At 45.3% G+C, this 25,837-nt stretch overlaps 1 protein-coding gene across 1 annotated transcript in view; it reads right to left on the bottom strand.

Moving 5' to 3' along the window:
* Positions 1-25,837, bottom strand: part of MPZL2 (myelin protein zero like 2) — a 364,232-nt gene that overhangs the window by 69,585 nt on the left and 268,810 nt on the right. The window contains exon 4 of the mRNA XM_044080887.1: positions 935-1,082. Within this exon, the coding sequence (XP_043936822.1) occupies positions 935-1,082 (148 nt within the window). The remainder of the gene's footprint in view (positions 1-934; positions 1,083-25,837) is intronic.

A 25,837-nucleotide genomic window follows, 5' to 3' on the forward strand; every position in this document is an offset into this window, starting at 1 on the left:
GACGGACAACTTGTACTGTCAGGAGATGGGGTAAGATAGAAGGATGGACACCTTGTACTGTCAGGGGTCCAGAAATGATGGTTGTAAGTAGTGCAGAGGTGGAAGGATATCGATGAGAGACTGAATGGAAGATAACTATCTGACTTAAGGTAGTCCCCCCCCCCCCCCCCCCAAGTAGAGATGGTCTGATACCGTTAAAGAATTTGTGGAAAAAGCAGTGTGGTGCAAGTCAACAGAGATTCTTACTGAAGTGAAAAGACGGGTGGTAGCAACTGCCTAAAGACAGTGACAACTGGACTGGCCAATGCTCTTCTGGTTTGACCTTATTCACAGCATTGCATACAAAACTGAAAGAAGACCGATATTTTCAAAGGAGATGATATTCTTGGAGTACTTGTCTAGAAGTTATAAGACAATAATATAGAAGCTTTTGACAAACAGTGCCGGGAGAAGTACATGCAAACAACCAGAAAATCAAAGTGTCTAGAAGTGTTACCCTAAGACAGCACATGCTTGCCTACGCAAGAACAGATTTCCTGTGCTGTTAACTGCTAGTCTGTTTTTAATGCAGCTCATGTGTGTGCATGTTCCACCTCATGCCTAGAACGCATCTTAACCCTTCAATGCCTTCTTCTAAGTTCCATAAAGTACAGGTGCCTACCTACCCCGACATATACATCCTGAAGATTGACAAATATGTATCGGTTATCCTGAAATAACAAAACTCAGGTGAAGCAGAAAAGCAGCTGACAGCTCACCGACTATCATACTTAAAATATTTTATCACACAATTAAAAGCTCGGAATAAAAACAGTCATTTTTTTTCTCTTTCTAAAAAACATTCTAGACAAACTCAATACACTATTAATGGCCCAATGCCTTCTTGGCGATACTGAAGTTACTGTGCATACTAAAATGTTTTCACTGTCCTTACCAGTCATGGTACTCCACTCCATCCCAGCTGTCTTGACTTTTTCTTCTGCAGCATAACTTAATGCATGTCACCAGAAGTACAATGAGGATGATTAGTCCAATGGCCCCTCCAATCACAATTGCCAGGAGATGGATCTCAGAGAAACGAACTGCAGATAAAAAACAATGAAAAGCTGAACTAGAATCTTTCTGCACCAAAACAAGGGTCACTGTACCTGCCAAAGCAGGTTCTAGCTATACAAGCAGGACTTTTCACAATTTTCCACACACAAAGCAAGTGCCTTTTAGAACTGCTAGAACAAATCCTGTAAATAGCAGTGCTTTTATCTGGCAAGGGAGTGTTTCAGGCCAAAAGGTCATCAAAGAGAGGATGTCTATGAGGAAATGCAATAGGTGCATTACAAAAAAAAAGACAATGAACCACACATGACTGCATTTGTAATTAAAGTGTTTAAAAAAGGAGTAGTTTCCCATGGTAGTGGTGCTGCGGTAGCATTGTCACCTCACAGCAAGACGTTGTCCCGTTCGATTCTCAGCTAGAGCATCTTCTGTGTGGAGGCATGCGTGAATGGGCGTGCATTCGTTGAAGGTTGTGCATCAGGGCTGGTAACTCGGCACGTAAAAATCTACCACCAAACATTAGCGGACCGGAGTTCTGCTGTGGTGACCCCTAAAGTATAGTTTTGTACCTACCATAAATGTAGATGTTTGAGTGGTTATACTGCTGCAGTCATCACACTTGGGTTATCCTGTCGTCAGGCGGTCCCGCAGTCGGCCGAATCCCACAGTCCTGGTCCGGCGTCGGTTGTCATCACCTCTTCCCTGACGTCAGTGCGACAGGGGTATAAGAGAGACAGCCGACGCCATTTTCTTCAGTTTTTCTTGCCCCAGATGTCAGGTGCCCCCAACTAGGAAGGCAATACAATAGCTTTGCAACAATACCTCAGCAGATGAGCAATAGTACTAGCTGTTAGCAAATACACCATATAGACATGCATCCAACAGATTGATGTACATGGAGTTGTAACTAACACCCTGGAATGTAGAGGGGATGGAGGGAGGGTAACCTGGACTGCAGAAGTATAACCACTCGAACATCAACATTTACGCTAGGTACAAAACTGTACTATGTTCATCGTGCTATACTGCTGCAGTCATCACACTTGGGTAGAATCCCAAAGCTATGGAAGGGTGGCTGGTACTAAACTGGGTTAGGTGATGCTAGGATGCCCTGCAGAACTGCAGTGGCAAAACCAGCTCTGTTTGAGTATAATGGAAGGTGGTAGTGCTTGGTAAAGGTGTGCACTGAACTCCAAGTAGCTGCCTCCAGAATGTCTTTGGTTGGAACCCCTCTGAGAAAGGCTGCTGAGGTTGCAGTAGCCCTGGTAGAATGGGATATAATATTAACAGGCACTGCCTTCCATGGTGTGAGTAGCAAAAGCAGATACAATGTGCTATCCATTTGGAGATGGTCTGTTTTGAAATAGCCTTTCCTTGTGAACCTGCAGCATATGATGCAAAGAGTTGGTCAGTTTTTCTGAAGATCTTTGTCTTATCTAAATAGTAACATAGCTGTCTGTGAATGTCCAAAGAGTGAAGGAACCTTTCTCCTTTATTCTGTGGGTTAGGATAAAAGGTGGGTAAATGAATGGTCTGATTCAACGCCACACTGGATACTACCTTGGGCATGAAGGTAGGGTTATAGTTCGTAAAGAGACTCTGTCCTGATGGAAAATGATGAAAGGTTCCACTGCCATAAGTGCCTGTAGTTCTGAGACCCTGCGTGCTGAGGTAATAGCCAGTAACAAGGCTGTTTTCTAAGACAAGTATTGTAGTTCTGCTGAGAATGCTGGTTCAAAAGGAGGTAGTGTTAACTTTTCTAAAACAAAGTTCAGGTCCCAAGTTGGTGTTGGCGGTTTTCTGGGGAGTCTTATATTCTTAGCCCCTCTGAGAAACTGCCCAAGTAAAGGGTGTGAGAAAATTGGGGGATCTGTATTATATTGAGCTGAAATGGCTGAAGCATGGATCTTAATGGAGGAGAAGGAAAGGCCTTTGTGTAGCATCTCAGTTAGGTATTGCAGTATTTGAGGAATGTTTGGTATCCAAGGATTTTGACCTTTAGCCTGGTGCCATGCAAAAAATCTTTTCCATTTGTCTGAGTAAGTCTTCCTGGTGCTGGGCCTCCTGGCCTCCATAATTACATTCAGGACGTCCTTTGAGAGAAGTGTTGATTGATAATTTAAGGAATTCTCCATGCAGCTAAATTTAAAGTTCTGAGCTGGCTGTGATGGGTTTGATAGTTTTTCTGAGTCAGCAGTAGTGGGAATTGAGGCAAGATCCATGGAGGGCTGTGAGTCAAGGTCCTTAGTAATGGGTACCAGTGCTGGCGTGGCCAGTCCGGAGCAATGAGGATCATTTGTGGTCTCTCTGATCTGACCTTCAATAATACCTTGGTCAATAGAGGTAGTGGAGGGAAGGCATAGACTGTCAGTGTTGACCAACTGAATGATAGAGCATCTATTTTCCAGGCTAGGGAGTGATAAGTCCTTGTGCAGAATTTTTGTAATTGGCAATTGTTGGGGAGGCAAATAGATCTATGTCTGGACATCCCCATCTTTGAGTTATCATTGAAAATACTTGTGGGTGTAGTCTCCATTCGTGAGGGTCTGCCATATTTTTGCTTAATTCGTCTGCCAATATGTTTTCCTTTAATGGCAGGAATTGTGCTTGTAGTTGTACTTGGTAGGTCAAAGCTGTGTTCCATAAGGTCATAGCCTGTCTGCATAAAGGGTAGGAGTGTGTTCCTCCCTGTTTGTTTATGTACCACATAACTGTGGTGTTGTGTCTGTGCTTATTAGAAGTTGTCCTGGATGCAAGAGGTCCTTGAAGGCTGTCAGTGCATTTTGCACAGCTAGCATCTCCTTTTAGTTGATGTGAAGATGCATTTGTTTTGCAGACCATTTGCCCTGTATGCACTGTCCTGCCATGTGTGCTCCCCAGGCGTAGTCTCAAGAATCTGTTGTCATGGTTTGATTTGCTGGAGGTAAGACGAAAGGAAGACCCTTGTTTGTTTGACATGCTTGAGTCCACCATAGGAACTCTTTTTGAAGGCAGGGAATGATAGGTATATTTGTTTCGAGGCTGTGCCTGTGTTGAGACCATACACTTTTCAGGTACCATTGTAATTTTCTCATATGCAGCTTTGCATATGGGATTAGTTGCATGCATGATGCCATGAACCCCAATACCTGCAGGATTTTCCTTGCAGTGAGCTGGGTAAAAGTTGCTATCTTTTTGAAGTATTGAGTCAATTGTTTTTGTCTGTCTGGCATGAGGTAAGCCATCTGGGCCGTTGTATTTAAGCTGGCACCCAAGAATATTATCTGTTGCGAGGGTATTCGTTTTGACTTCTTTTAGTTTACTGTGTACCCTAGGCAACTGAGCAGCTGTGTTACAAAAGCCAGATGCTGTAATAGAATGCCCTTGCTGTCCGCTTGGATCAGGCAGTCGTCCAGATATGGATAAATGTGTATTCCTCATTGTCTGCAGTATGCAATTACTGATGCCAGGCATTTCATAAATACTCTGGGCACAGTAGATAAGCCAAAGCGCAATGCAGAGAATTGATAATGTGTTGTACCTGCCAAAAATCTGAGGTATCTTCTGCAATCTTCTCCGATAGGGACATGCAGGTATGCCTCTTTGAGGTCCAACGTTACCAGCCAAGACTCCTTGCCCAGCATGGGAAGAAGCTGCTGTAGTGTGAGCATTTTGAATTTGGGTACCTCCAGGTATGTGTTCAGAACTGAGAGGTCTAAGATGGGCCTCCAGGCTTTGTCCTTTCTTGGGACTAGAAACAGTCTTGAGTAAAAACCTTGACCTTGCTCTTTTGTAGGTACCTTTTGAATTGCTTTCATATCCATGAGAGCTGAAATTTACGTTTGAGCCTCTGCCCATTGGTTTGGAGGCAGATTTGGCATGCCTGTTATCCGAGGTAAAGTGTGGAAATGAAATCTGTAGCCTCGAGTAATAATGTCCAGAATCCATTTGTCCTTTGTTATGATGCGCCAATTTTGTGGAAATAGAGCCAGTTTCCCTCCCAAAGGTGCTGCCAGGGCAATTTTTCTTGGCAGCCGAAGAGGGAAGTCATTGTGTTTGTTTCCTGAAGGGTTGAGATCTTTTGTCTTCACCTCTTTGAGTTGCTGTATGCCATTGTCTAGGCCTGAAAGAACCTTGTGGCTGGCCTCTGCCCCTTGGGCGCCTGTACCTACCTCTTTGGGGTCTGTCTGATGCAGGAAAGGACCAGTTTTTTGATGGTCAGTTTCTGCTGAAATGAGGAGGTTGTACCTGTAAAAAATCTTTAACCGTTTGCATAGATTTTGCCTTTTCTTCCATTTTCTTCAAAACTTCCTCTGCTTTGACACCAAATAACACATCTTTCTGCAATGGAGCATCCAATAACTTTGCTTTGACATGTTCTGGTAAGGCTTGTTCTTTAAGCCAAGCATGCCTACGTATGACAGACCCTGTGATAGCTGCTCTACATGAGGCTTCCGATGAATCAAAACCACACTGTAAGGTATGTTTTCCCACCTGTTCTGCTGCATGCAGCAAATCCTGCATCTCTTTCAAATCTAGTTTATCTGTCTGAGGGATCAGCTTCTGCTTTAACTGCGTAATCAAATACTGTTGGTATTTTAGCATGTGGAATTGGCAGTTTAATGCCCTCATTGCCAAATTGGCAGACGTATACACTTTTTTTCCCCATCTTTCTAATGCTCTGGAATCTCTTTCAGAAGGAAGTGGATTCTTAGCAGTAGAGGCCTTAACCCTTTGGGACCCTGGGAAATGGTCTTGGGGTCTGCATTAGGGCTTTTGTATAGAAACTTATGAGCATCAGGAACTCAGTAGTATCTGTCAGGTTTAGCTGGTGCTGGAGGTAAGGAATCTGGGTTTAAACTGGATTCAGAGAAAACATCATCCAAAATGTCTAAAACTGGAGGAATTGCCAGGGGTCTATGCTGTGGAAGAAGAAGAAACTCACAGAGTCTTCTCTTGGAGTCAGAATAATCTTGGCCTTCCCAGTGGAAGTGCTCCCTCATGGTGTGTAAAGTTTCCCCAAAAGAGTAGTCTTCAGGGGGGGAGACAGAGGGAATGGACTCTTCAGCATCTGAGTCTTCATAAGGAGGGAAGGAGTAATCCTGGTCATCAGAGTTGCCTGAGGAAATGGATGCTTGGTCAGAGGAAGGATAATCTTCCTCCAGTCTAGGCCTTTTGTCAGGTGGGGGTTGGGATCCCCTGATAAGGGTAATTAAATCCTCAGCCATCTTAAGCATCTGTTTTTTAGGCATAGGGGCCTGTGGGGGGGGGAGTGTGGCCCCAGTCTTCTAACTTTCAAGGGGGCTTTGAGCTTAGTATAAGGCTTGGCAGAGGCAGTTGTCTGTTTGAAAACACCCTCCGAGACCGAAGGCCTCTCCAAAATTTCCGGATCCCCATCAGGGCTGGCATCCGAGGAGTGAGGTGGAACCGGATCCTGAGGCCCAACAGTTTCGGTTTGGGATGCAGTCAGAAATTCTGAATCAGCGGTAGTCAGGGGCTGCGAAGGCGCCTCGCTGAAAACCGGAGAACTGGCGTCAGGCCTTGCTGAGTCCTCGGTATCTGGTCTTGGCCTTGGCTGCCGGTCCTTATCTTTGCGTTTTTTAATCATTGCTGATGTCAGTTGCTCCAACGGCATGCTATAGTTAAATTTTCTGCCAAAATAATGCTGGGCGAATTCTGCCCAATGCTTAATTGTACGTTTGTTGAACCTAGCACAAAACCGACAACCAGAGATGTCGTGGTCTGGGCCTAGGCAAGGAATACAATAAGAATGAAAATCCTTATGAGGTATTTGCTTCCCACAAGAAATACAATTATTAACTTTGTCTGACATCGGTTTGAGGCAAGAAAAGTTTCCCCAACGGGATACTTAGCTTTAGAGAAGACTTCGGGCTGAAACTCTATTTGAAAATTTCAGGAGCTGGCAGACCGGCACTTGCGAACTGCTTCTGCATCGGGCACCGCGCGGAAAGAAAGACTGGAGAAAATGGGTCGGCTGTCTCTTTTATACCCCTGTCGCACTGACGTCAGGGAAGAGGCGATGACAAACAACGCCGGACCAGGACTTTGGGATTCAGCCGACTGCGGAACCCCCTGACGACAGGATAACCCAAGTGTGATGACTGCAGCAGTATAGCATGATGAACATCCGAGATAAGCCGAAAGACACAACAACAAAAAAGGAGTAAAGTTTATTACGGTAACTATACACATCACAGCAAACCAACAGGAAAGCACTTAGAGAAAGATGGACCTGAAACACGTACTAAGTGGGCACTGGGAATAGAGAGAGAAAAAGAGACAGAACCATGGAAACTTTAGGACAGGTTAAGAGAGAGTGCAAAGCTCATGTTACAAATTCCTTAGATTAAATGCTAAGATTTAGCTATGCTGGGCTAATATGCTGACTTGAGTGCATGTCCAGGAAGTTAATATGAAAATGATAGTTGTATTAAGTGACTGTCACATAGTGTGCTAACAGCCAGAGGAAGTCTAATATTAAGACAGCACTGTCACATTTCAGATGGCAGACAATGGGAAATAAATGGTACATTGTCAGACAAAACTAGAATTTGTCACTGGCAGTCTGGCAAATGTCTGTGAATGTAATGCTTCTGAACACTTGTAGAATTTATGATATATGTTATGACTAAAGCGGCAAGATTCTGCATGTGCTGTTACAAAGGTGACAGCACACATCAAATGTGACAATTTAAGCTGGGTTTGTAAGGAAACAAATCACAGCAGAAATGAAATGAGTCAGGCATGAAACTCATGATGTGGAACAACAGTTTGATACAAGTTGCATTTTTTAGTTGGTATCTCGTACTGGAATTACACAATGCATCGTCATGCAGTTTACCACAGTATGTATGCAGCTGAATCCCTGATGTATGCATGGTGATTTGATGGCATTTACATCAGATGCCACAGTCAGCTGTTGCAGAATTCCCCCTCTTGCAATACAGCTGCTGCTTCACACTCCCACCTCATATTCATTTTAATCACCAGGCAGAAATCTCAAGCAGCTGTCAAGTGACCTTTACACCTCATGGTTATATCATTTATACAATGGCACATCCATCTACAAGAGCCAATAACTATGCACAATGTTGCAAATACCAATGCAAACCACTGCTAAATGGCAGTTCTCAATTAGCATGTGCATGTCTGGGGCAAACAAATCCCCTTACAAGTGTTACACGCGCGGCATGCAACATAAGAAGGCTCTATAACCACAGTATGAAGACTGAAATGTTTGAGAAGTACAGTTGTGTACACTTACCACAAATGTAGATGTTCAAGTGTATTCACTGTTGCAGTCATCATATGTGGGGTTATCCCTGCTGTGGTAGCCCTCGGCTGGCCCGAATACCATAGTCAATGTTTTTCTGCATCAGCTGCTGTCGCCTGCAGTCTGATGTCAGGTTGTCAGTGCTATAAAGCAAGCCAGCCAATGCCATTACATTAGTTTTTCTTACTGCAAACCCATCAGAAGTACAAGAAAATATGGTAAAGTGGTCCTGGTGGCTAAAAGCCACCGTGGGAAGCTTTTGTCCCCTTAGGGAAAGAGGATATAAGGGGGAAGGAGGGAGGGAAACCAGGACTGCAACAGTGAATACACCCGAACATCTACATTTATGGTAAGTGCACAAAACTGTACTATGTTCTTCGTGTTTCACTACTGCAGTTATCACCTGTGGGAGGATTCCCAAAGCTGAGGAGAGGGGTGGAAGGATTAGTTGGAGCCCTAGACATGGGTCAGCAAGCCCTGCAGAACTGCAGAGGCAAACCCTGCCCTAGACTTAGAGAAAAGAGGTGGGTTGTAATGCTTTGTAAAGGTATGGACAGAGGTCCAGGTGACAGTTTCCAAGATGTTCCTGGTGGGAACTCTTCTGAGGAATGCTGTGGAAGTTGAGGCTGACCTAGTACAATGGGTACGAATAGACTTAGGAGTTGGTTTCCCATGTAGTCTGTAGCAGAAATGGATACAGTGTGATATCCATTTGGAAATGGTTTGCTTGGAAATGGGCTTGCCCTCTGCCCCTGGGGCAAAGCTGATAAGAAGCTGGTCTGTTTTTCTGAAGGGTTTAGTACAGTCCTGGTAGTATCTGAGTTTTCTGTGCATGTCTAGTGAGTGTAGAATTCATTCCCCCTTGTTTTGAGGGTTGGAAAAGAAGGTGGGCAGATGTATGGCCTGGTTGAGGGTCACATCAGATACCACCTTGGGCATAAAGGAGGGGTTAGTCTTCAGGGAGACCCTGTCTGCATGGAAAATGATGAAGGGCTCAGTGGTCATGAGTGCCTGAAGTTCTGAAACCCTTCTGGCTGAAGTGATAGCTAGTAGGAAATCAGTCTTCCAGGACAGGTATCTCAATTCTGCTGAAGCAGCAGGTTTGAATGGTGTTAAGGTTAGTTTTTCTAAAACATAATTCATGTCTCAGGCTAGCATGGGTGGCTTTCCTGGAGGTCTGATATTAGAAGCCCCTCTGAGGAATTGTTTAATCAAAGGATGTGAGAAGAGTGGCTGGTCTGAATCGAAATGAGCTGAAATGGCCTAGGCATGGATTTTAATAGAAGAGAAGAAGAGGCCACTATTGAGTAACTTGGCTAGATAGTCCAGGATAAGGGGGATGGAAGGTTGTGAGGTACTGCCCCCTCTGGACTACCTCCAGGAGCAGAATCTTTTCCCATTTCCCTGTGTAAGATTTTCTGGTGCTGAACCTTCTGGCATCTGTGATAATGTCTAGGACCTGTTTGCATAACAGAGACCCCTTGTTTGCTTTTAAAGTATTACCCATGCTAACAGTTTGAGAGTCTGCAAGTCTTTGTGCAGCATTCCCTCCCCACCTGGGTCAAGAGGTCTGAGATCAGGTGAAGCTGCCTGGGAGGCTGTAATGTCAGGCTGTGCATTAAGGGCTACCAATGCTGTCTGGGCCAGTCTGGAGCAATGAGGATTGTCTTTGGTCTCTCCTCCCTTATCTTGATCAGTACCTTGAGAATAAGAGGCACAGGAGAGAATGTGTATACAAAGAGGGAGTTCAAGGGGAAGGCCAAGGCCATTCACCATCCACGCTAGGTGGCGATACTCCCTGGTACAGAATGTTTTCAGCTGGTGGTTGAGGTGCAAAGCAAAGAGATCCACCTCCGGAGTTCTGCACTCCTGAATGACTTGCAAAAAGATTTTTTCTGTGGAGCTGCCATTCGTGGGGGTCCAGCAAGTTTCTGCTTAGCTGGTCTACCATGGTGTTGTTGATGCCTGGTAGGTATTGGGCAATTAGTTGTAATCCCATAGCGGAGGCTGTCAGGTAAGATTGGGTACTGTGGTGTTGTCTGTTTTGATAAGGAGAACCACTGGCCTGAGATGGGGTTTTGAGGATGTCGGAGCCTTTTGTACCGTCATAACTTACTTCTGACTGATGTGTAAGGGAAGGTGCTGGGCATCCCAAAGACCTTGGGTGCACCTGCCTGCTAGGTGTGTGCCCCAAGCAATGTCTGAAGTGTAGGTGGTGATGGCCTGGCCTATAGGGTGGAGGATGAAGGGAAGCCCATTATTCTTGGCACAGGCCCCTGCCCCCCAGTGAAACTCGGGCCTTATACAGGGGATGAGAGGGAGAGAGGTCTCTAGAAGCAGAGTGTGACACCAAAGGTTCTTTAGATACCACTAAAGTTTCCTCATGTGAAGCCAGGCCAGAAGAATTAGAAGGATGCCATGTACCCCAAGACTTGCAGGAACTTCCTCGCAGTGAGGCGACTTCTGGAAGCCAGCTGGGAAAGTAGAAAGGCAGGAAGCTCTGCTTTTTTGGGGATAGGAAGGCTATTTGGGATACTGTGTCCAGCAGTGCTTCCAAGAAAATGATCGTCCTGGAGGGCGTTTGCTTTGATTTCTTCTCATCGATGGTGAACCTAGAGAAGTTAGGAGGGTTTTGACAAAAGATCCTGGAGCAGCTTTTCTTTGCATTCTGCCTGAATGAGGCAGTCATCCAAATAAGGGTAAATCTGTATATTTCTCTGTCTGCAGAATGCTATGGCCAGGGCCAAGCATTTGGTGAATACTCTGGGAGCAGTAGATAAGCCAAAGGGCAGCATAGAGAAAAGTGTTGTGAGCCTACTCTGAAGCGCAGGAATTTTCTGCACGATTCCCTGATGGCGATGTGTAGGTAGACATCTTTTAGGTCTAGGGTCACTAGCCAGGCATTTTTTGTTAGCATAGGCAGCAGCTACTGCAAAGTTAGCATTTTGAATCTGGGGACCACCAGGGAAGTGTTCAGAATGAAAGGAAAGATCCATGATGGGGCACCAAGTGCCCTCTTTTCTGGGAACAAGGAATAGTCTGGAATAAAAGCCTTTGCCTGTTTGATCTGAGGGGACAGGTTCCACTTCCCCCTGGGATATGAGAGTTTGGACCTGTTTCAATGCCTCTGCCCACTGATTTGGGGGCAAGTCTGGGTACCCTCTTGGAATTGGGAGTTCACTGAAACAGAATTTGTATCCCTGAGAAATAGGTTCATAGGTTCATACTAGGCTATCTGCCCAAGGGCATTTATAAGCCTAGCCCATAGTTATGTGGCTTACACCCCTTACCTTTAGTTTAGTTAAAATAAAATATTGCTTGCTGCTGCTCCTCTGTCAAGCAGACTGAATCCCTGGGGTATTCCCATCTGCGATCGATCTCATCCATTGGTCACAGATCCCTCTTAGACAAAGCAGCAGTGCCTGCTATGTATGTGCGGGATTTTTTGTTCACAGGAGTCTCTGTCTGATGAATTTGTCCCTCCCTCACGCACATTCTAAAAATAACCGTGTCAGGTTTAGTCTCCGCCCCTTGTGGTGGGATGGAGGGATCTTTTTTGAGTAGAGTATATTTCATATTCATCAAATCACTTGTATTATATGTCTGGCATGCACTCTGAGTAAGCGAGCTCTGGGTATGAGGTATGAGAGAGAGCTTTCATGGAGTTCCAGGCAGCATAAGACATATTTTTGAGACCCTTTATCCTTTTGGTGTTTGGTGAGGGGGTTTTTGGTGAGCTGAAGGTGTCGGGTCAGATACAAGGTCAGATATGGGCAGACTCATCGTGTACTCAATCCCATGAGATGAGTGGCGATGGACGTGGTTGATCTGAGATGTCCATCGATCTAAATGTCAGGTGGGCAATGTAGAAGGTTTTCCCACTACTTTAGCAACATGAGATGTCAAAGCAAGAATGGGGCCGGTATTACCAGGGTCGGTGGGAGGCACGCCCTTGTGTGGGACCACAGTCGCCGTGCGCGTGCCCTTCCTTGACTATCCTGAGGTGAGGAGGCTAAGATTTAACAGCTAGTAACTTGGGTTGGGGGGTTTATTTTGGATCGAGTTTAAATGGACACAGGGGCCAGGGGACACCATCATGTCCCATGTGTTTTGGTGTTTTTTGAGTTTCTTCGTTGGGCTCTGGAGGTGGGGGATTTTGGGGGCTACAATCCTGGTAGATATCTCTCTCCTTTTTTAGGGGGAGAAGTTTGCACTGAACTGGTTCAGCCAGTATGTTGGGTATGTGTGTTAATCAGTAATCTTCACATCATTTTGAACTAATTCTGAGCATATCTGGGAGTTTCCTCCTCTTCTCTACATTGATTCTAAGAAGAACTTATGATTGTCTTTGTTTTTTGAGTGATTTTTTTTTCTCAAAATTTTTCCTTGTTGGATTGTTTTATGAGTCTTAGTTGTTTACTTATAATGATCAAAAGGTGTGTTACCTTTCAAGGGTTTTTTTCTATTTGTTTAGCAGCTTGTCTCCTTGTTGTAGTTTTTGTTTAGCTGTTGTTTATGGCTGGGGTCCACCATGCTGGGCTGGTGTGCAAGAGTAGAGTTTTTTGTTGGATTGCCCAGGCATTTTGCTGTGCTGTGCAGGTTGGTAGTTGCTATTTGTGATTCAGCGTAAGTGAGTTTGTTAGGTCCACTGGCTCAGGGGCCTTGGCTCAGGGGTAGTTTTCGAGATTTTGCTAGTTTTCGACCTTAGAGAAGTCGGTTTTTGATGTTTTTTTTTTGGGGGAGGGGTTTGAGGGATGAGGACCATAAGTTATGATCTGATCTCACCAGTGAGGGTTGTGATCAGTGTTATACGTGTGTGTTGGTGTTGTGTGATCCCATGTTCAAGTATGTTGATCCTGAATGTGTTTCCCCTCTTGTGAGGATGGTGACTAGCTGTTCCAGCATTGGAGTTTATACCTAGCAGGTTTATTGCTTGAGAGTGTTTGGGGGGCTTGATTTTTCTTCCCAGAATATATTAAGGTTATGGTATTTGGTGTGAGGAGATACATTTATCAGGAGATACATTTCAGGTGTTGAGTTTTGTGGTGTGAGAGGAAGGTGAAATTGGGCCTGTAACATGCTACTTGGCATTGCCTATGGTGGGTGCCCTTTATGAGCCTGGTCTGCATTGCACCTGTTGCAGCCCTGCTTGAGGTGTGGGTGTCCTTTATGAATATGGACACCGCCCCCCTTCTGTGTTGTTGTCAGATTTTGGGGCCGGAACGCATGATATGAGGTGAAACCTGATAGTGCTGGGGTGCTCTCAGGAGCCTTGAACCAGGTTTCTGTCAATGGGTCTTAAAATGATCTTTTAAGACCCATTGGTCCTTTGTTAAAGAAAACCAATTGTCTTTTAAAGAGGGAGAGCCTTCCTCCTAGTTTTTGATGAGAGATGGGAGGGCAGAGGTGGGAGAGGGAGTCATTGTGGGTGCTTGCCATAGAAGGTTGGCTTAGAACTCCCTGCCTTAGCGATGGAAGTGGTCCATTGTTTGCTTCTCTGCTGGCCCTGGGATAGGGGGGCCTGGATGGTCTGACCCTGCTTACCTTGGCCCTGTCTGCTAGGTGCAGTGAAGGCCCAGTACTTAGAAAGTTCCTGCTGAATCAGGGAAGTTGAAATTGAAAGAAATCTTTTACTGTTTGAACAGATTTTGCTTTGTCTTCCATCTTTTTAAGCACCTCTTCTGCTTTTTCCCCAAACAAGTGCTCCTTATCTAGGGGTGCACCACTAAGTTTAGACTTAACATGATCAGGGAGAGGTTGTTTCTTCAGCCATGAATGTCTCTTAATAACAGATCCTGTCACTGCTGCCTTGTTAGAGGCTTCTAGGGAGTCATATCCACATTGTAATGAGTGTTTGGCAACTTGACAAGCAGAGTGCAGTAAATCTGCTAACTCTTTAGAACTGGCACAGTCAGGAAAGGTAGCAATCTTCTGTTATAATTTTTCCAAAGTGTGCTGTTGATATTTTAACATATGGAACTGACAACTGAGTGCTCTTATAGCTAAGGTTGTAGAGGTGTATACTTTTTTACCCCATCTGTCCAGAGCTCTGGACTCCTTGTCAGAAGGAAGAGGATTCCTGGCAGAACTAGTTTTGGTTCCTTTAGGTCCCTGTGTAATGACCTCTGGGTCTGCAGCAGGATTTCTGTACAGGTATTTGTGAGAATCCAGTACTCAGTAGTACCTGTCAGGTTTACTGGGAGCAGGAGGGAGGGCGTCAGGGGCTAAGCTGGATTCATGGAAAACACCATCCACTACTTCTAAAATAGGGGGGATGCCCAGAGGTCTGTGCTTGGGCAGGTCCATAAACTCTAAGTCTTTTCTTAGACTGTGGGAAGTCATGAAATTCCCATTGGAAATGTTCCCTGAGGGAGTGAAGGGTTTCCCCAAAGGAAAGATCCTCTGGAGGGGAGGCAGAAGGGATGAATTCCTCTGCATCTGAATCCTCATAAGCAGTTAAGGGATGCTGTTCCTCTTCAATAACTGAATAGTCCAATTCCTCAGAATCCTGTTGTCATAATTTCTGGGGAAGGGTGCCTTTTCCTTTTAGAAGTGGTGGCCTGACTACCCTGGATAAGGGAGATGAGATCCTCCGCCATTTTAAGCATTTGTGCTTGGGGTGGTGGAGCAGTAGAAAGATGGTGGCTAGAAGCAGATTTCCTAGGAGTGACCTGGCTTCTTGGCCTGAGAGAATCCATTGGTCTGAAAGAAAGGGTAGTCGGATGTGAAGTTGTCATTTTTTGTCTAGATTCGGTAGTGCAAAAGGGCCTCCTCAGAAGCCAGTGCCTGCTTTGCAGCTCCAAACCCAACTGAGGCAGAGACTGCCAATGGCTCGGAAGACAATGATTTCTGTGGCATACCAGACTCCGAAAGGGTAGAGGCCTGCATAGATATCAAATTGGGAATCAGGGGCTGCAAAAGTGCCACACTGAATTCCGGAGAACTGACGACCTGCTTAGCGGTAGCATCATCAGAAGGCTTAGCCTTGTGTGGTCTGTCTCTAGCTTTATCTCTACGTTTTTTCTGAATGTCCACAGATTGTTGGCTGACTGATGCCATATCAGAATGTGAAGATGGAACACTAAAATAACTGTTTACAAAAAGAGCTCTATGGCAAACGGTTTTCACATTAAAGAGAGGGCACAGAACTGGCAACAGGGGACGTTGTGGTCTGGGCCTAAACAAGTGACACAGTAAGAATGGAAGTCTTGGTGTGGGATCTGCTTTCCACATGCAAGACAATTGCTTTTTCAGACATCGGTTAGTGCAAGAAAAAAGGATCCCCAATGGGGTACTTAGCTTTAGATGTTTTCAGCTGAAATTCAACTTCTGGTAGCGACCGACCGGCACTCATGCGAACTGCTTCTGCTACGGGCTCCACTGCAAGAAAGACTGATGTAATGATGTCGGCTGCCTTGCTTTATAGCACTGATGACCTGACAGGTGACTGCAGCCGATGCAAAAAAAACATTGACTCTGGTATTCGAGCTGAACAAGGGCTACCACAGCAGGGACAACCCACAGGTGATGACTGCAACAGTGAAACATGAAGAACATCTGCACAGCTCAGTGAACACACCAACCTCCACCTTTGTGTCACCACAAAAATTTGATAGACTTCCATTTCCAATACATGTTCTCTGCATCCTTTACAATTTTTTTTTTTGTATCACTTAATATCTTACAATTAATAAATGCAGCATTAGGGAACAGAAAAAGATTTGTTTAGAACTGTGAACTTTGGCAAAATTAATCCATGCAGAAGTCACTGCCTGAAACATGGAACAGTCATTGGATAGGGATTTGCTGCACAAAACTGAAGAATGACATCACAAATCATAAAAGGAATGACAAAACAGTGTCATACAGCAGTGTGATGCAATTTCCTCTAGTACCTGCAGCATAGGTCATTTTGTGCAGTGACATTTGACAAAGTGAGGAATGCCACTTACTTTTTCAGCTTCTCATTTAAAAAAAGAATGCCAGACAAATTTTCTCTTTTGAAAAATTTCTTCTTACATCAGACACAATTGGAGGACATGTGTGTGTCTGTATGCACATGCATTTGTTCTGCATATCTGCGCAGTAAATACACCCTGACTCAAGCTTCTTTCACAAACCAGTAATAACCACACCCACAGCCAGGCTGCAAACATAGTTTTGACCCCAGTATTGTTCCAGCTTTCTTTGAATGATTTGCTGTAGAGGGGTATTTCTGAATGGGGGAGTTTACCAGTTACCCTTTGTTACAATTTAAACAGAGTATCAGAGCAATGCACTACAATGCAAACAGCAGGCCATCATTCCCACCACCTGCCTGGATGGTGTGAACTTACTGCAGATATATGGTGGTGAGCAGAAAAAAAAAAAAGTGAAATTTTAAAATAATCACAAGCGTGAAATTAAACAGCAAGTTATATGAACAGATGACATATCAGTCATTTACTGCAGGATGCAAATGCTACAATTCTTACTGAAATACTCATAAGTACTTTCACAGTAAGTTAGTACCTACAATTTTCTGCCAAGATAACCCTTCCAATTTCCCCAAATGGATGCTGTACACCAGTATTGGGACATTCAGTTCTTCTCCCATCAAAAATAGCTCCAGTTCCTCTACTCTTAGGTAATATTCCTTCCACTACATCCCATGGATCTTTTTGGTATTTTTCCTATGGACTTCTTCCAGTAGCCTGAAGTTTCCTTGCATGTTCTACCAGAAATGCACACAGTAGTTAAGGCTGAGCTGAACAGATCCCAGAAGACCAGCAGCACTGACCTTTCATTTCTGGAGTCAGTTCCCTTGGGCCTACACCCTATCATTCGGTTAACTGCTGCCACTACCCTCTCATTTTGCTATGGATGGACTAATCCAGGAGTAATAAACACCCCCAGATGCTTTTCCTCCTCTTTTGCTACCAACTCCAATCCTTCCAGCATTCTGTTTGCAGATTTCACTGGTATCTCACTCTACTTCTGGTAGTACAGTCCAGATGTGGTCTGAACAGAGTTACTCTTCCTGCTTTGTTGCTATCAGTTCCATTTCCACAGATGGCATTCGCAATGCAATGAACCTCAACTGCCATCTTCCTGCTCACTGGTTAAACCTTCCCAGATCGTTCTTAGACTCTTTTCTCCATCCACTACTTCTGTAACTACTAACTTGTCAATCAGCAAGGAAATTGATCTTTTCACTGGCCTCAGAACTGACCCCTGTAGTGTTGCGATAGCTGCTTTACCAGTTCCTGCCATTCTGTCTCTCTCACCATACCCCATACATCCTACATTCAGCCTTGCAGAAATCTAGTTCTTTAGTCTTCATGTTTATCTCACCCCTCCCACCCCCCAAATCTCTCCAATTTCTTATCAAAGACCTCTAAGAATGAGACAAATGTTTTCCTAAACTCCAGGTAGACTATGTCTAGTGGCAATCCTCTCAAGTTCAGCTGTATCCCAGTCATAACACTAGATCAGGTTTGAACTGATTGTTCCACCTGGGTATGAATCTGGGGTGTATGTAGTCCTGAAGAATACTTTCCTTTAGAAATGCTACTAGCCTTCCCACTAGGATACTCTCCTTGACATCTCTTTCCTCCATGATTTGGCTAACAGGCTTACAGTTCCTTGGATTCTTCCTGCCCCCCCCCATATACTTGCTAACATACAGTCCTCCCACACTTTTGTACTAGCCAGTGATCTGTTGAAGATCTCTGCCAGCAATCTGCCAACACAACGGACAGACTCCTGTGAACTTTGGTAGCAGTCCATGTTGTCCTTGCGATTATTTTTGCTTAATGACAACCAGCTGCCTATCTAGTTCCTCGTGCTCTGTCCATGCAGTAGGACACCCTCAGCTGGTGTTAAAGCCCAGATGTAAGTATTCATTCAGTGCGTTTGCTTTTTCCACGCTCTTCAGTGAGCTCCCTGTCATCTTTAATTAGCCTGGCCAAATCTGTTCTTACTTCCTCCTTCCCCCTATATACCTAAAAAGCCCTTGTTACCCTTCATGATCCCTTCTGCCAACTCCCTTTCAAATTGTGTCTTTGCTGCCTTCACCACCTGTATTGCCTGTTGGCCTTGTATTGTGCCTCCTCTCTTGTGTACTCTATGTTTTGCACTAATTACTAGCTTCACACTTGTACACAGTCACATTGGCTATATCTTCCATTTGCTTCCTCACACTTGTGTCAACAACCTTTGAGTTTTCCATGTCTGGCTTATTCCCACAGCCCTTGAGTTTTCCATGCCTGATCCATTCCCAGACCCTTATTTACTCCCATCAGTATATTCCCAGGCACAAACCTCATCCTTAGCCAGCTCCCCACTACAGCATAATGCACTTACTTTAAATTCTATGCCATCCTTGTCTTTGTATTCTTACTTTCTGTCTACCCTAAACCACACAGTGGCAAGTTCACCACAGACTAAGGCTGACTTACTCTCGACATCCGTAAACCTCTCTACATTGTTTAGAACCTCACCATAATGCTATCCTTTCTGGAACAGACCTGCACTAGCTAGCTGAATTGATCTACGTCAGTTTATCGAAAAACACATGACATTGTCAAAATCCATATGAGTGACAACACAGTTAAATCAAAAAGCTAATATAAATCCACGCAACACCCACTAAGATTTCTGCAAGGAGGGGGCAAGACCCCACGCAGCCCCTGCTAATAATTTAAACCAGAGATCGCACTACAGTGGGGAAAAGGGTAAATTCCACAATCCCTACTGTACTACGATCTGAGTCAGAATGGTTTGACGAACCAAACTGTCGACCATATGGGTTTCGACAATTTGGTCCTTCAACTAACTGACAGACCCAGCTGAACCCCTAATTATTGAAGGCCTGATTCAGTTTCCACATCTGCTGTACTCTGGACTCTCCCAGTCTGCTCTTGGCAGTTTCAGATTGCTGCCCATGAATATTACAATTCTGCAATAATAAAGCACATTTGTTACACAGTAACTGTTCCTAGTTTGGTTCCTCCATGATGTGTCTTCTGTGAAAAGTTTGCACATCCTTCCTTCATCCACAGAGTTTTCAGTAGGGCTTCTGGTGTTCTTCAGTATCCAAAAGACATGCCCAACACGAGAACTGGTAATACTTTAAACCTGCCCATAGTTGTTTCCACAAGTCTGTGTGTGTGTGTGTGTGTGTGTGTATGCGCATGTGTACATGTTTGAGAAAATATGCTGAAATGGGCTAGCATCCTGTCCAGAATTGGTTCCAGCCCTTATAACTGCTAGGAAGTCACCAGCCCCTCCATGAGCCTAACTAGAATAAAACATACCTCTCAACCTGGAAACATCAAAAATCTGGACAAGGGTCCATGGAAAGTAGGTACAACTGGCCAAAAAATGGGACACTGATTAATAACAGTTATGTACTCACCATAACTTGGTATCTGTGTTATCCGTAGTCACCATTCATCACGTATGAGTCTAGGATCCGACATCGGATCCAAGCCAGCACACTAGACAATGGCTTAGCTCAAGCTCCTCCCCTCCTATAACGCACTGCTGCCCTCTAACCCCTCAGATTGAGTTTGCCCTGGAGACAGAAGACAGAAAAAGGACCCGCCACCAGACTAGGTCTTCCAAACTCCTGCCAAACCTCCAGGAGAAGGAGAGTGGGGCCATGATGAATGGCGACTATGCACAACACAGATACCAAGCTATGTTGAGTACATAACTATCAATCTGATGTTATCCTTGTCACCATTCATCACGTATGGGTCAGTGTCCCCAGCTAACCGATATTCTTGGGTGACCTCAAGGAAGGACATGCGGGAGAACAGTGGAGCCATAGGAAGCCCTTTCTCTAAAAACTACATCAAGTTTGTAATGAGATATGAAGGTATGTGGCGAAGACCAATTTGCCACTGCACAAATGGCATCCAAGGACTGATGAGCTACGAAGGCAGCTGACGTAGCCACTGACCTGGTAGAATGAGCCCTAACTAGTCCAGGCAACAGAGAACCAGGAGAGAAATATATGAAGGAAATGCTCTGAGAAATCCACCAGGAAATAGTAATTTTTGCAACAGCCTGGCCCCTTCAGTTACCCGAGAATGCTACAAACAATTGGTCAGACAGGCAGAAAGACTTAGTTCTGTGCAAATAAAACTGGAGCTGTCTATGAACAGCTAAAGTGTTAAATGTATTCTCCCTTATTGGCATAATTGAGAAAAAAAAAACTGGGAGTTGTATAGATTGATTAAGGTTTGCTTCAGTGGCCACTTTTGGCATAAAGGAAGGATTGGGTCTCAAGGCCATTCTGTCTTTATGAAATATCAAATAAGGAGACTTAATGGTAAGAACCTGCAATTCTGAAACTCTTAACTGATGTTATTGCCAGCAAAAATGCAGTCTTCCAAGAAAATAATCTGGTATCACAGGATGCAAAAGGCTTGAAAGGGGGTTTAGTTAGGGATTCTAGCACTAGAGCAAGATCCCATTGTGGACATGGGTCTTCGACTGGGAGATGCAGCAAAAAGACACCTTTCAAAAAGGCTTTGCAGAGGCGAGAAGAAAACATAGACTCATTATTGATATGAAAATTAGAGACCGTTGCCAACTGGACTTTAATGGTAGAGAAACTGGCGTCCTCCTGAAATAGGGAAGTCAGGAAAAGAAGAAGGTCAGAAATAGGGACCAAAAATGGATCTAGATTCTGGCCTTTAGCCCAGATAGAGAATCGCTTCCACTTGCTTCTATGAAGTCTCTTAATGTCCTTCACAGGGGGTGCAAGCCTGGGCTTAGCAACAGTTACTGGAATTGGACAAACCAAGCTGTCAGACAGAGGATCTGCAGATTTGGAAGCGGAAGGAGAGATGGATGAGAAATCAGATCCAGAACCAATCGAATACCCAAGGGGGATGCTTCAGATGAGACCGCAGAAGAGGGAATGACACCTGCAGAGGCCAAAAAGGGGCAATGAGAATCAACTGCGTCCTGTGGTATCTTGCTTTCTGAAGTACTCTCGGAATTAAGGGTAATTATGGGTAGGCATAAAGAAGACCCGGAGACCAGTCATGAGTCAGAACATCTCTGGGGGGATCAAGGCAAAGTATTTGCTGCATTTGTTGTTGAAAGGGGAAGCAAACAGATCACAGCTTAGCTGACCCCATCAACGGAAGATCTGCTTCACCAGGAATGGATTCAAGGACCACTTATGAGGGGTCAGAATAGCTCTGCTCAGCTTGTCTGCCAGCATGTTTGATGCTCCAGGAATATGCATTGCTAGGAGAAAGTACCCCTGAGGACATCGCCCACTCCCAAACCCTCATGGCCTCCTGACAAAATAGATAAGAACATGTGCCCCCTTCCTAGTTTATGTACCACACAACAGTCATGTTGTCTGTGTGAACTGCTATTGTCCCAAGAGGGAAGCAGTCCTGAAAAGCTTGCAACAATAGAAGAACTGCTCTCATCTCCAGGACATGTATGTGCAGCTTGGTCACTGACTGGGACCATGTCCCTTGGACAATCTTCCTCTGAAAATGCCACCCCACCCTAGGAGGGAAACATCTGTGGTCACCATGGCTGTGGGAGCTGGAGGAGAAAAGGGTCTGCCCCCCAGGAGATCTGGGGAGTACATACACCACAAGAGAGGTCTCCAACATATTGGTATGAGTCGTATGGAGACTGACAGAGGGTGGGAAAGTGGGGACCACTGAACAGCTTGGGTCCACTGTAGTACTCTCCTGTAATACTTGGATGTTAGAAAAATGTATAATAGTAATATGCATGCTTAGTGCATTCCAGGTTTAAAAGGGTTAATACATTTATTCTGTTCACACTGCATGAATCTGCACAGCTATTAGAAACTTAACAAGAAGCATTTCATTTCTGCTAATGTCATGAAATAACAAGAGACATTCCATTACTGCTAATGTCATGAAACTTAAAGGGATATTAATTTCTGCTTATGCCATGAGAAAACATGCAGCTGCTAGAAGCTATTGATAAAGAAAGCAATAGATGCTTGAAAGTTTAAACCGTAGTCAGCATTACTTGTACCAAAGCTAAAAATGTACCTTGAATCTAGACAAAATGTAACACATATTTAGAACAGTACAATTGAAGAATTAAAAAGGTGAAATGGACTAAAATAAGCCCAAGGCCAGGTTGTTTTTCTCAAAATGTTTTGCAAAACAGAAAATAATTTAACTTGGTCAGCAATAAGTCTAGCAACATTTTATGTAGAACATACAGAAAGCTGTGTCTAACTACGTCAGCAATAAAATAGTAACATTTTCTGTGTGACAGGAAGAGAACTGTATAAAAATAACATACTAATCACCAATAATTCAGACAAACCTTGTGCCTACATGCTTTGTCTCCTTGCTGCAAGTAATAAAGGGTGCCTTGCTTGAACCTAACGTGAATTGGTCTTTGGAACCAGATAAACGGCAGCCACCATACAACCTAGAGCCCTTAGAATGGGAGACACTGGAGGCTGGGTTGCTCCAGAAGAGACTGAACATGAGACCAAATAAGAAGGGTGGTCTGGTGGGGGAGGGTTGCAATCTCCAACGTTGTGTTCAACTGAGTGCTTACAAATTCCAGTTGTTGAGATGGGGTCAAGGAAGACTTGGCGAGGTTCACTGTTCTCCCCAACTGATCAAAAAGACAAAGAAGAAAGCATGTGTTCTCCACCAGTTGATGCTGTGTGGAAGCTGTAAGGAGCCAATTGTCAAGATAGGGAAACACCTGGAATTCCCTGCAGCCAGAGATGAGTTGCCACCACTGCCATGCATTTGGTGAACACCCGGCGGGGGGGGGGGGGGGGGGGCTGTGGTGAGTCCAAAGGCAGGGGTCTGAATTGGAAGTGATCAGCACCTAGGCGAAGTGGAGAAATCCCCTGGGCCACCTGTCTATTTTGATATGACAGTACTCATCCTAGACATGCAAAGAGCACATCCAGTCATTCTTGTGCAGAAGGGGCACAACTGACTTTACAGTGACCATCCGAAATTTCAACTTCTTGACTGATGGGTTTAATTGACTGAGGTCCAGAATAAGATGCAGGTCCCTCGTTTTCTTGGGAGCCAAAAAGAAGTGGGGGTAAGTTCCAGAGCCTCTCTGTCCTGCAGCGACCTTTTGTATGCCTCTTTTTTTGGATGAGGTTGGTGACCTCTAGATGGGCTAACTCTCCCTGACTGAGTAGCATGTCTGGGAGAGTTCTGCTTCTTGGTGGGGGATCTGAAAAGGGAATGTAGTAGCCCCTGCATATGATTCTTAGCACCCATTGATAGTTTGTGATGTTTGCCCAGGCTAAAGGGTGCAAAGCCATCTGACCCGAGTGCCTCCAGGGAGGGACAGTCGGGTAAATGCTTCAGGGGCACTGGAAGGGTTTTGTAAAGATGGGCTCCCTAGAACCTTGGTTTTGCGGGCCTCCTCTGCCTCTAGGGTGGTGTCGACAATTGAAATCTCTCCCCTGTCCCCTGGAAGAGGAATCCTCTTGAGCTTCCTAAAAGGAAGACTGTGACTCAGAACCACACTTTCCTGCTCCCCTTTTGGGTCTTGGAGAAGGACCTTTGGGGGGGTGGAGAATTTGATCCCTACAGCTGACAAAGTCTTTCCCTCTTACTCACTGTGGGTCAAAGTTTCCTTAACGCTTGGTCCAAAGAGAGTTGAACCATCAAAGGGGGGTTTGTGAATGATGCTTTAAAGGCCTCTGCAAACCCACATAAACTCAGCCAGGCATAATACCTGATGGCAATGCCTGTACCTACCGCCTGTGAAGAATCCACTGCAGCATTAGATAGTAACCTCATGAATTAGCTATTGATGTAAGAGTGGCCAACTTGGGAGATACAGACTTAAAGTCCTCCACAGGCATGGACTCAGAGGGAGGTGGCGAGCTCCTTTATCAAATACCACTGGAGATGGGTAAAATGAGTTAGGTAATTTAGAGCTCACAGCCTGAAAGAAGCCGATGCAAATACCAGCTTTCTAAATCTGTCCAATGCTCTTGAGTCACGATTGGGAGGATGGACAGATTAACTCTGTTCTGCCAGCTCTTTCTTGGTGGTGGCAGCTACCACAATCGCATCAACTGGGACTGCCTTGGACCAAAAGGCCTTCTCTGATGGTGAGCTTAAGAATTTGTCTGCTGTTTTGGGTACTGGTTCCACTGTACTGGGTTCTTTCCAGGCCCTGCTGGCAATGAGGTTGACTAATGGGTCAGTGGGGGAGGCCACCCAATAGGTAGATGGGCCTGTACAGAAAGCGTCTAGAAACATGCTTCCTCAGAGGATGGGGGCTGGGCAGAACAACCACCTGTGTCCCCCATGACAGACTCCATCAGGAAGGCTAGATGACTCCTCTTACATGTCCTCTTCCGAGGCACTTAATCTGCAGGAGGCTTGGGGTAAGACTCAGAAGAGGTGGGGGCCCCTATGGAGGAAACTCCCCCCTGGAGGATAGATTGGATGGGCTGACCTGGAGCAGGAGGAGGGAGTCCACTCAAGCTCTGAGGCTGGGAAGTAGCAATGTGAGCAGGGGAGGCCACTCTGGTAGCAGATAGGGATCTTTCCACTATTCAGAATGCAGAGGGACTGGATGAGGCCCCCTTCCCCACTGATAACAACACAATGGAGGAAAGAGCAGACCCTGTCAGAACCTCCAACCACCCAGATAGTGTCAGTCCAGAGCTACCAAGCGCCAAATCACTAAGAGGCAGGGAACAGTCCGAAAGGCCTGGACTGGAATCAGACCCCATGGAGTCCAGGACAACAACCCGGACCAGTTGTCCAGTCTGTCCCATGAGAAGGGGACCAGGGCTGGCCATAGACTCTGATGGGGTAGGGATAAGAGAGATCCCAGTAACACCCCTCATCTCCCTGCCAGGCACCGGCTCTCCTGAGTCAAAACCTTGGGAGGTCAGAGGAGGAAAAAGAAGCCAGAGAGTGGGAGAAGGTTCCCCAATCCTGTGGGCTGGGGAAGACAAGAGCCACAGTTTGATTTGAGCCCTGAGGAAGGACTGCATCCTCCTGTCCACATCACATGAGAGGATGGTCCTGGAGGATCGGGAGGAAACTGAGGACCTAGCCAGAGACCCATGTTGAGATCACGAGGGCCTTCTTCACTGGTCTGGGGAACGTGTCCTATGTGGAGGAGAAAATAAATGATCCCCTCCTGCAGAATCGAAAAAGATCCTCAATCAGGATGGGATCCAACTGTAACAGGTCCGAGGAAACAGGAGGGCCAAGGACACAGTTCTCAAACCTCTCGGATCCAAAAGGGTCAGATCTGTGGCAGGTCTGCTTTGGCTTGGATCTGGAGTGCTCAATCTGGAGGCCTTGGATCTAGGAGTCAAACCTGAATCTCTCAGATTCTGAAGGGCTGGGAGCGGAAGCCCTGGATCTGGGAGTCGACTCCCTAGAAGTTCTCAGATCTGACACCGCTGAGGCTGGAGTTGGATCCAGGGATCTGGGATCTGACAGCCTAGGTTTCTTAGAGGAAACCTCTCCTGATGAAGATTTCCTCATGTCCAGA

This window comes from Protopterus annectens, chromosome 8.part0 (genome assembly GCF_019279795.1).
Source record: "Protopterus annectens isolate FY-2018-M chromosome 8.part0, PAN1.0, whole genome shotgun sequence".
Lineage (NCBI taxonomy): Eukaryota > Metazoa > Chordata > Ceratodontiformes > Protopteridae > Protopterus > Protopterus annectens.